The 12,410-nt window shown below is 38.3% G+C and overlaps 1 protein-coding gene across 8 annotated transcripts in view; it reads right to left on the bottom strand.

The window, feature by feature from the left end:
• DPY19L1 (dpy-19 like C-mannosyltransferase 1) overlaps positions 1-12,410 on the bottom strand; it is a 236,060-nt gene that overhangs the window by 180,049 nt on the left and 43,601 nt on the right. For all 8 annotated transcript variants that reach the window (XR_014066788.1, XR_014066787.1, XR_014066789.1 and 5 more), the window contains one exon: positions 2,935-2,992. Coding sequence is in view for 5 of the 8 variants with exons in the window: in XM_081534268.1 (XP_081390394.1) it covers positions 2,935-2,992 (58 nt within the window). In the remaining 3 variants the exon portion in view is untranslated. The remainder of the gene's footprint in view (positions 1-2,934; positions 2,993-12,410) is intronic.

Raw genomic sequence — 12,410 nt, 5'->3', positions numbered from 1 at the left:
TCACTAAATACATGAATAGTTACAACCAGAGTAGATGCTGTGCCCGCCAATATAAAAACTATGTACTTTAAATAACACTTTTAAAAATCAGAAGAAAAAAAGGGTCTGAAAATCTTACAATCTGAACACCAAAATAAATAAAAAATTATAATAAAATAGTTTTCAGTTACTTGGGATCTCACAATTATTTTATCCAAAACTACAGTTTATGTTCTCAATTTATGTCATTATTCCAAATGGTCACTTATATACTTTAGGGCTACAGTCATTGATATAAGTACAATTATTTACTTAACTAATTCAGGAAAACTAGTTTTAATGCTAATCTAATTTAGTTAATCTTTTCTTAAGTAGAAAGTAATCCCTAGGTATGTTTCAATATCCCAAGTAGCTGAAAAGTGTTAAAAAAAAACAACTATCAACCTGAAAAATGAACTGAACTGTCTATTTCATTGTTAAAAACTGAAAAGACTTTGCTAAGAAAGATGTTCATGCTACATGAGTATCAAAATTATTAGAAAAACGTACAATCAAAAATTAATAACCCCTAATGTCTAGTCAAGGCTATGGTTTTTCTAGTGGTCATGTATGGATGTGAGAGTTGGACTATAAAGAAAGCTGAGCACCAGAGAATTAATGCTTTTGAACTGCAGTGCTGGAGAAGACTCTTGAGAGTCCCTTGGACTGCAAGGAGATCCAACCAGTCCATCCTAAAGGAGATCAGTCCTGGGTGTTCATTGGAAGGACTGATGTTGAAGCTGAAACTCCAATACTTTGGCCACCTGATGCAAAGAGCTGACTCATCTGAAAAGATCCTCATGCTGGGAAAGATTGAGGGCAAGAGAAGAAGGGAACGACAGAGGATGAGATGGTTGGATGGCATCACCGACTCAATGGACATAGGTGTGGGTGGACTCAGGGAGTTGGTGATGGACAGGGAGGCCTGGCGTGCTGCTGTTCATGGGGTTGCAAAAAGTCAGACACAACTAAGCGACTGAAGTTACACTGAGAATAACACAGTAGACCTTTCTGCTTAAGAGATGGTAATATCTAAAACTGTGCCTTGGCTTCGAAATTTTCAATAATCTCTTTCTTCTCAACATCTCACTGTGAACACCCAATGCTCCTTTCTTCCACTGTTAAGCAATTATTTCCTGTTTCTTAGGGCATTCTCACAGATCTGTGCTTCCAAATGTTTTAAGGTCCACACCAAGGCACTAAGCAGCATCCACAGTCAAAAAGAGCCAAATAATTCTTTTATTTCTTTGTTTAAACTTCAGACCAAATCAATTAATTGATGTCATATTGTAATCAACTGTCAAATAATTCTAATCTATAAAGTCACTTTAGCTTTAAATTTCTATGATTTTAAATACTATGCATGTGCTAGTTTAAGTTTCATTAGTAATCCACTAAATAATAAGAAAAATAAGTTCAACCCTGAGTCTACAGTTTAGTTTTTGTATGACTACTCTCAGAGCTTTGTAACATGTATATGTTCAAATATTGTAGACAGTGTGGAAACACCTAAAAGGATTAAGTTACTTCACACAAAGCAACCTGACCTTTTATATGAGAATTCCCCTCATAGAAAACTTTCATGAAAGAAAACTAAATACATATATATAAAACTAGAAATTCATTTATAATTATAATTAAGTTGGTGGAAGGATTTCATTGGCATCTTGAATTTATATTAAAATTAAACCTAAGTTACCAATAATAATATAAACAATTACACAAGCTAGTAATTACTTAGCAGCAACTATGTGTCAAACATTGTTCGAGACACATTACAAATATGAGCTCATTTAATCTCCCAATAATCCAATGAGATGGATAACATTATTATGCCCATTTACAAAGAGAAAACTAGGGTGAGTGAGATTAAAGGGCTTGCCCAGGTCACTCAGTCACTAAATGGCAGAGTTAGGATTTGAACACAGGTAGCCTGGATGCAGAGTCTATGCTTTTTACAATGTTATTCTCTTTGGAAAGAACTTGGATACATGCACAAATTTATAGATTCAATAAAACATTCTGCAAAGGACACTTAAAAGTATATCAAGGTTTAATATATATGCATTAAAATAGAAACATATGCTATATATCAAAAAGTTACCCCCCATAAGAAGTTAATGGATACATAGCTAGCTTAATTTTAATGTATGGCAAAAACCACTACAATACTGTAAAGTAATTAGCCCCCAACTAAAATAAATAAATTTATTAAAAAATTTTTTTAAAATGAAATAAAATAAAATAAATTGAATGCTTGATATAAAAAAAAACAAGAGTTTTCACAATTTTAAATTATATACAGAATTAACACAGACCCACTATTTCTTTAAGCCACTAAGAGATATATCAAAAGATACAATGGTTATAAAATTTAAGATAAATGCTAGTGTTTAAAATTTGAATCAAAATAAGATTAAACATTTAAAGACTGCTGCTGCTGCTGCTAAGTAGCTTCAGTTGTGTCCGACTCTGTGCAACCCCACAGACGGCAGCCCATTATGCTCCCCCATCCCTGGGATTCTCCAGGCAAGAACACTGGAGTGGGCTGCCATTTCCTTCTCCAATGCATGAAAGTGAAAAATGAAAGTGAATTCACTCAGTCGTGTCCAACTCTTAGCGATCCCATGGACTGCAGCCTACCAGGCTCCTCTGTCAATGGGATTTTCCACGCAAGAGTACCAGAGTGAGTTGCCATTGCCTTCTCCAATTTTAAAGACTGCTACTATAGATTAAATTTAAAGAAATTAAAGAAATTTAAATATATATTTAAATTTCTATATATTTCTATATTTTATATTGGTAAAATTTTCTATTAGTAAAATGTCTTAAAATTTTAAAAAATACTTAAATGAAAATCGTATTTCTAGAAGTAAAACCCCCTAAACAGTTTGAAAATATTTGTTTACTACCTACCTCTCCATGATTGAAAAAGAAGCACAACACTGTAACCAAGCCTCCTAAACGGCTGCCGCTGGAAAAGAATATAAGAAAATGTAACTCCAGTAACAGAAACCAGGTCAATCCTAATAAAACCTTGAAATAACATAGCATGATAATCTGCTAGTACTACAAAAAGTTTTAGCCACACTAGAACTCTATTATTTACAAAACAGCTTATTTCCTCTAATGTATCATTAGTTTAAAAAAAAAAAGTTCTTGTTTTTTTAAAAAATCATTTTCCATCCTCAAAATGTAGAGAAAAACAGAAACTGACAAGGAATAAAAAATTCTTATTCATCATGTTACTGTGCACCATACAACCTGATCTTTCTTTTTTCATTTTTTAAACTTCTTTAGTACTAACTATTTTTCTTTGCATATAATATACATCCAGGAGAGAGGATGGAAGCTAGTACAGAAAAGTGCTTTATGGTCAGAAAGCTGGAAATCACCACACTGCCTCCTGCTCTTGGAAATTCACAAAGTGTGTTAGCACGTTAAAGATTTAACTAATTCAGTACTTCCCAAATCCCATCTCCAAGCTACCTTTATACATGCTTGGGAAACACTAGTTTACAGATTAAGTTTTATCATTTGTTTGTTTTCAAAAAATTGGGAAACATAACACAAACATCAAAATATGAGAATCTGGCTTATACCTCTAACTAAGAAACCACGATGGTCTTGTTTGATAGTCCTAACGTTAAAGCTTCATTTGCTCAGGTAAGGGTGAGATACATCCCCATTCTACTCTGACCCTGACCAACAGCATCTGGGCAAGGGAAAGGAAGGCTGTTTTCAGGTTTGTTTCATCATTTCTTTCATCTCTACTCTTGAGGTCTTTGAGTTCTCTTTAGCTCATGCTGCTTTCTTGTAATTTTACCCAGATATACTTCCTTCCTTCTATCCACGCAGAAATATGTGTATATCACAGAAAAGCAACAAAGAGTCAGACACAGGTGTTCTAGGCCATTATGTTTATTCTTCAGGGTGTATGAATGAGGAGACACAGAGGAGATACGTGAGATGGCAGGGATAATTCATGTACCGAGAACATACACCCTCCCCAACATCCCCAGAAGGAAACAGGAAGGGCTGGGATCTCCAGCATATAGGGACAGTCAGCCTTGGCTCAAGAGGGAAGTGGAGTCTGCATGTTTCATGGCAAGCAGTTTACAGAGTTGCTCTTTTCCCCACAGAGTTAGGGCACAGAGCCATTTGCTGCTCGAGAGAACAGGGAGCAGTGCTAAAGGTCTGAGGAAAGGGGAGGAGAAGGTGTCTGAAACACCACTGGCACTTAGGAGAGAGGTAAGGAGGGAAAACAGAAGGGCTGTAGAGCCCTCTTTAAGGGATCAATGGAAGTTCAAGATCACAAACTGTCAGAGAGACACAAATAGTAAGGCTGTGCGATCTTTCTCCGCTGGTTATTAACCTGGACCGGCACAGATGAAACATAAAGCGGCAAAGAAACAGCAAGCGGGCCAGCCGGTAGTGCAGTGATGGGTCACAGAAATAAGAAAGGCAGATAAGGGAGCTGGAAAGGGTACAGGACAGGGGGTGGAAGTTGGGGTTCTCTCCTCGAGAAGCATAGCATGGCTACTTCAAAAGACCAGCAAACAGGCAAACTCCAAGCTCACTGCAAGTGATGAGACTGTAGGAAGCTTAAGAATGCATTATGGGGACTTCCCTGGTGCTTCAGTGATTAAGAATCTGCCTACCAATGCAGGGGACATGGGTTTGATCCCTAATCTAGGAAGATTCCACCTGCCACAGGGCAACTGAGCCCATGCCCTGCAACTACTGAAACCTGCCCATCTTAGAGCCCGGGCTTTGCAACTAGAGAGTAGCCCTGCTCGCTGCAACTAGAGAAAGCCTGCGTGTGGCAATGAAGCACCACTGAAAATAAAATTTTTTAAGAAAAAGAATGAGTTACGGATTTAAATAATTAAATATTTAAACATTAAGTATTAAAGGGATAAATATATTTTAACCATTTGAACATATTCTAACAAGACAAAAGGCCATAGATCTATATATTTTTAAATAAATGGTTTACTGCCAGCAACCCTCCTCCAATCCTATTCACCAAAGATAATCAGTAACAACATTTGTTGTGTGTCCATCCTTCCAAATCCTTCTCTATAACCACACAAATACATATTTTAATGTTATTATACTATTAACATCCCTCCAAAATGTTCCTTTCCTAATTAATCTGTTATTCCTAATCCATACATTTAACTCAAAACATTCTTTTCAACAGATGTCATATATTGCACAGAACAAACACTTTCCAATTTGTTCCGCCCTTTCCCTGTTATTGGACATACAGATGTTTTTCAGTTCCTTGTTATAATTTTTAAATGATAACATAACATCTTTGCACATGTAAAAAATAGTGTTTTTACTTCTATCAGATAGACCTGTGAGTCTGTCAAGTCAAAGAATGCGGACTTTCCAGAAAAGCCACTCCAGTCCACACCCTCACCAGTGTATGAGGGGTTGATTTCGCTTTAACACAGAACCCAATGTGCCCAGACTCTTTTACATTTTGCCCATACGAAGAGTGGAGATTTTTTCACCCTGTTATTTTGATTTGTTCTTCCTGCCTATTTGTACAAAGCATTATGTCAATGGGTTGTTTCATTTTGCTTTCACTTACTCTTCTGTGAATTGTTCTGTTCACATTCTTATCTGTTTTTCTATTGGATTCTCTGTTTCCCTATCTAAAGATAGGGATATAAATTTTTTCCTGTCATATATGTGACAAAATCTTTTGGTATAACTTATGGTTTACAATAAAAAATTTAACTTTATGTAGCTAATTTTATAGTAAAATGTCAATATTTTTTCTTTTTTCCTTCTGCATTTCCTGGCTCGTCTGTGAAGGTCTTCCCCATCTCAAAATTATACCGTGTTCTCCTATAATAAGATTATAGTGCAACATCTTTTATGATTATAGACAGCTTTGCTTAACCAGGCAGAGAGGCAGATTTTCTGGTATATTGAGGCTCTGCATAGCCAAGAGCAGAGAATAAACTTTGCTTATCACAAAGGAATGTTCTAAATTCCAATCATTAGGAAATGATATGACTTGCAATAAATCCAAAACAGTGTTCCCAGCGTTTAACTTCCTACCCTCTGATGCTTAAAGACTATCACATAGGTCATTTTATTTTGCTAAACAGAAAAGATGTAGCAATCAGAATATTTAAAATTAATTTTTTTCCATTACAGTTGATTAGTTGATATTTCAGCATTCCCTAGTGGTTAAAAAAAAAAAAGTTTCTTCTGCAATATTACCAACTGTCAGAAAATATGAAAGCTCCTATTGTGCAAATTTTAAAGCATTCTAACCAAAGACATAGAGGTAAACAACAGATTGGGAAAGACTAGAGATTTCTACAAGAAAATTAGAGATACCAAAGGAACATTTCATGCAAAGATAGGCTCGATAAAGGACAGAAATGGTATGGACCTAACAGAAGCAGAAGATATTAAGAAGACGTGGCAAGAATACACAGAAGACCTGTACAAAAAAGATCTTCACAACCCAGATAATCACGATGGTGTGATCACTCACCTAGAGCCAGACATCCTGGAATGTGAAGTCAAGTGGGCCTTAGAAAGAATCACTACGAACAAAGCTAGTGGAGGTGATGGAATTCCAGTTGAGCTATTTCAAATCCTCAAAGATGATGCTGTGAAAGTGCTGCACTCGATATGCCAGCAAATTTGGAAAACTCAGCAGTGGCCACAGGACTGGAAAAGGTCAGTTTCCATCCCAATCCCAAAGAAAGGCAATGCCAAAGAATGCTCAAACTACAGCACAATTGCCCTCATCTCACATGCTAGTAAAGTAATGCTCAAAATTCTCCAGGCTTCAGCAATACATGAACCGTGAACTTCCAGATGTTCAAGCTGGTTTTAGAAAAGGCAGAGGAACCAGAGATCAAATTGCCAATATCCACTGGATCATCGAAAAAGCAAAAGAGTTCCAGAAAACCATCTATTTCTGCTTTATTCACTATGCCAAAGCCTTTGACTGTGTGGATCACAATAAACTGTGGAAAATTCTGAAAAAGATGGGAATACCAGACCATCTGACCTGTCTCTTGAGAAACCTGTATGCAGGTCAGGAAGCAACAGTTAGAACTGGACATGGAACAAAAGCCTGGTTCAATAGGAAAAGGAGTACGTCAAGGCTGTATATTGTCACCCTGCTTATTTAACTTATATGCAGAGTACATCATAAGAAACGCTGGGCTGGAAGAAGCACAAGCTGGAGTCAAGATTGCCAGGAGAAGTATCAATAACCTCAGATATGCAGATGACATCACCCTTATGGCAGAAAGTGAAGAAGAACTAAAGAGCCTCTTGATGAAAGTGAAAGAGGAGAGTGAAAAAGTTGGCTTAAAGCTCAGTGTTCAGAAAACTAAGATCATGGCATCAGGTCCCATCACTTCATGGGAAATAGATGGGGAAACAGTGTCAGACTTTATTTTTTGGGGCTCCAAAATCACTGCAGATGGTGATTGCAGCCATGAAATTAAAAGACGCTTACTCCTTGGAAGGAAGGTTATGGCCAACCTAGATAGCATATTTAAAAGCAAAGACATTACTTTGCCAACAAAAGTCCGTCTAGTCAAGGCTATGGTTTTTCCAGTGGTCATGTATGGATGTGAGAGTTGGACAGTGAAGAAAGCTGGGCACCGCAGAATTGATGCTTTTGAACTGTGGTGTTGGAGAAGACTCTTGAGAGTCCCTTGGACTGCAAGGAGATCCAACCAGTCCATCCTAAAGGAGATCAGCTCTGGGTGTTCATTGGAAGGACTGATGTTGAAGCTGAAACTCCAATACTTTGGCCACCTCATGCGAAGAGTTGACTTATTGGAAAAGACCCTAATGCTGGGTAGGATTGGGGGCAGGAGGAGAAGGGGACGACAGAGGATGAGATGGTTGGATGGCATCACTGACTCAATGGACATGGGTTTGTGTAGACTCCAGGAGTTGGTGATGGACAGAGAGACCTGGCGTGCTGCAATTCATGGGGTCGCAAAGAGTCAGACATGACTGAGCGACTGAACCGAACTGAAGCTTGGTAAACATTTACCACAGTTATTCATATACCCCAATTAACCTTTTGGACCTTAATTTCATTGGATATAAAATAAATGGATAAGAATATAAAACATCTTAAAAGTACTTATCAATTCTAATGTTTAATAATCTTGTAATTTTCTTCTTTCCCAAATCTTTCTGTGAAGTAGATTTAAACCAGTCATCACATTTTGGTAGACTCTGTTAATCATTGCGGTTTTTACCTCTATATACCAAAGAATTAAGAAACATGCAAAGTTCAAAATAAACAAAGAAACAAAAGTAATCATTGTTGTTGTTTAGTCACAAGTGGTATCCAACTCTTTTCCGACCCTATGGACTGCAGCCTGCTAGGCTCTTCTGTCCATGGGGTTTCCCAGGCCAAACTACTGGAGTGGGTTCCCATTTCCTTCTCCAGGGGATCTTCCCGACCCAGGGATCAAACCCGCATCTCTTGCATTGCAGGCATATTCTTTACCTCTGAGCCACCAGGGAAGCCTGATATTAAATTACCATTGTGTAAATACTTAAGAAAGAGAATATGAAAGAGTAATTTAGAAACAAATCAATCAAGAGGATTTCAAGTCTCGAGTTTGAGATGTAAGCCTTGGCACCTGCTAACCCACCAGACCTGACTGAGAGCTGAGCATCCTCCCTTGAACTTTTTTATTGTTTAGTCACTAAGTCGTGCACGACTCTTTGCAACCCCACGGACTGTAGCCCACCAGGCTGCTCTGGGCATGGAATTCTCCAGGCAAGAATACAGGAGTGGGTTGCCATTTCCTCCTCCAGGGAATCTTCCCGATCCAGGGATGGAACTTGCATCTACTGTTTGGCAGGTGGATTCTTTACCACTGAGCCACCAGGGAAGCCCTCTATTAGGAGCAGGGATATTTTGAACATTAAGAAAAGAGAAAGTAAAAGGTGAGAAAGAGAATGAGAATCAGGAGGGCTGAGAAAAGTTCTCAGCTTGGTCCTGCCAGTCTGTTATAAGCAAATAATCAATGCCTTTAATTTAACTCTTTGTCTGCTAGGACCAAGAAAAAGAGTTTTATTTACAAGATTGTGAACTTCTTGATATATCACTGGAACTGTTGTAGTGCCAAATACTGAGCCTCTCCTAAGGCAGAGATTCAAAAGGCATCTTTAGAGTAAGTGAAAACATAAAAAGTCTTTAATCAGAACACTGCTGGCATTCATTTTGGGGAACCTTGTGGTTAAACATACATTTCCTGTCATTGGTACTGGGACCTACATTCCATGATGCACAACTTCCTCCCCATCAGCTCAGCCTCTACCCAGATGCTTCCTTCCCCTCCTGCCTTGAAACCTCACTCTGCTGAGTGAGTCGCTCTGTCAGGCTCCTACATGGCTCTAGGCCCAGGAATGAGGCCAGCAGCCTCCTCTATTGTCATCTTCATTAAACCCTGCTCATCAGAGCTCATTCCTCTCACATGCTCTCCTCAGAGCTGTCCTCTCCCAACACTCCAGCTCATTCCCCATTATTCACAGCTTTCTCCTACCTCAAAGGCACACCGAGTTTCTTAACTCTCTGCTGAGCACCAGTGGAGAAAATTATACCAATGTGCAAACCTGCACTGTCCTAAAATTATGAAACAAAATTTTAAAAATCTGTCAATCACAAACCCTCATGAACTATGCCTCCCAAATATCTCGGAGACCGTCTGCTTCTCTCCATCCCACCCCCACTACACTAGCTCAGGCCACCACCCCCTTCCCCATGGACAACTGCACCACCTTCCTGCACAGCTTCATTAGGCTGTGCATCCATGCTCACTCCTCCTACAATATATTCTCTACATTATGCCATCGTTACAAATAAATGAATACAATCACACTAACTATCCACTCAATCCTTCACTGGCATTCCACTGTTCTCCAGAGGAAATTCAAACACCTAAACATGTCTAGGATGCTGTGTGGGATCTGGTTGTCCATATACCTCCAGATTCCTTTCACTATTCTTCCTTTTACCCCAAAACCTGTGCTCCAGTTGCACTGTACTTGTCACAGTCCCTCAAATGAAATCACAATGACTGCAGTGTGTAAAATAGCCTGGTGGGGAACAGGACTGATGGCAGAAGAAGAGATTCTAGGAAGAGAGATGCCTAAGAAGAGAGAATACCATGGTATCCTAGTAAGAGTGATGCTGGGGGGTCCCAGAGAGAGAGAATGTCAGACTGTCCCAGGGAGACAGAATGCTGGGGGGCAAAGAAAGAAGTACAGGGATGCTAGAGATATTCTGAAGGAAGAAACCAGTGAGATTTTGTGACTACTTGGACGCCAGAGGTAACAAAAGGGGACAGTCATGGATATCTTCTCAGGCTCAGACTTGGGCAACAAACAGTGTGGTTAGTGTCATTTGCTGAGATAATGGCACAAGAGGAGGCAGATTTTGTAGAAAAGACACCAGTATTTTCAACTAATAACTTTCATCAATTTATGCATGCTAAAGAGAAATACTTATCTTTTAAATATTCATATACAACTGTTATACCAAATGATTAAAGACATGCTAGCCCACCAAGTTAATAGAACATTCAAAAAAAAAAACAAAAACAAAAAAACATGGAGCTGGAAAAGTTTGAGCTGATACAATTCACAGCCTATTTAAGACACGTTTTTAACCGAAAATCCAGCCTGTGTAAACAGTAAATGCTGATTTATTAATGAAGAACAAAAAACGTCAAGTAAAACAATGAAAGCAAAATTAGCATAAAGGATAAGAAATTCAACTTTTCCTTAAATCAGGTGAAGGGCTAGGGAGGAGTAAAATCTTGATATAAAAACTTAGTTCTGCCACAGAGCCTAAAAAGAAAAAAAAAAAGAAAGAAAAACACTGAATCACTTCATAGGTGACTTGGGCTGGATCATGAGAAGGACATGTATGAAAATTGGTTATATTAACTATGACTATTCACTTCAGGACAGAAAGTGAAGGTGAAAGTCGCTCAGTCGTGTCCAGCTCTTTGTGACACCATGGACTATACAGTCCATGTAATCCTCCAGGCCAGAATACTGGAGTGGGTAGCTGTTCCCTTCTCTGGGGGATCTTCCCAACCCAGGGATTGATCCCAGGTCTTCCACATTGCTGGCGAATTCTTTACCAGCTGAGCTACCAGGGAAGAAAGGAGGGCATTAAAGCAAAATTAAAAGGGAGGTCTGACATACAGACTAATCCAGGTCCTCAAGGTGTCTAGAATCTATTTAGAAATAAAGTATTTAAAAAAAAAAAATTCTAGTATCAAGGAAGCCACTATGAATCTCCAATGGCCAAAGAATATAACAAAAGAACAGAAAACCAGAAGAGGATTTTCTTTGCACTCTGTGATTGGTTGGCTCCTCATGTGAAAGAAAAGGCATTTTCTGATGAGTAGCTATGGTCTACAAAAGAATGGCCAGGCTTTTCTCACAATACAAATTGAAGGAGGATCTGCAGGTGACAGACAATGCAAAAAACAAAATAAAACTTCAAGCTCAAAACTCTTTAGAAGAGCTGGAAATTTCACAGAAACTACAGTAAAACATAACAGGTAAAATAAGGGAGGGGAAAAAAAAACAGAAAATTATATTTCAATCCAAGAGTCCCCTATCCAAACAATAGGATTTTGAGGAAAAGAGAGACAATGGAGAGGAGAAAGTCATCAAAGAAACAATATAGAAAGTTTCCCCCAGAAGAATGTACATGTCCAGAGGAACAAAGCCTTTAGAGTATCTGATATAAAGAATGAAACTAAATCTACTACATCATGACCTTTACTTAAGACATGGAAAAAAGAACCTAAAAGCTGCCAGAGAGAAAAAAATGAACCAGGTACAAAAGGAACTGATGGCAGAACAGCATCTAACTTTTGAAAAGCTATAGTGAATCTTAGAAGACAGTGGTATAAAGTCTGAAGAACTAAAGTACTGAGTTGGCCAAAAAGTTTATTCAGGTTTCTTAGGAAAAACCTAAATGAACTTATCTAAAACCAGTCAAACGAATGACCAGTATAGTGTGGAAACAAAAGACTCAGGGTTCCAGGAGAGAGGCCCCAAGGTTTAGGAGTGAGAGAATTGAAATGGTGAATTTTATATATTTGGCAACATATAAATTGTTTTACAGGTTACTTGTGGTTTATAATTAATCAGTATACAAAATGTGAAGGAAAACAAAATAATAGATGACTCTTCAACTACAAGAAAAAAATTGTTTCCACGTAAACAATTATTTACCCTACAAGACTCAGGGCTTCCCAGGAGGGACAGCAGTAAAGAATCTGCCTGCCAATGTAAGAGACACAAGAGATGCAGGTTTGATCCCTGGGTTGGGAAGATCCCCTGGAGGA

This window comes from Giraffa tippelskirchi, chromosome 10, assembly GCF_054371585.1.
Source record: "Giraffa tippelskirchi isolate mGirTip1 chromosome 10, T2T-mGirTip1v1.2.pri, whole genome shotgun sequence".
Classification (NCBI taxonomy): domain Eukaryota; kingdom Metazoa; phylum Chordata; class Mammalia; order Artiodactyla; family Giraffidae; genus Giraffa; species Giraffa tippelskirchi.
This window is presented reverse-complemented; position numbering and strand designations above follow the sequence as displayed.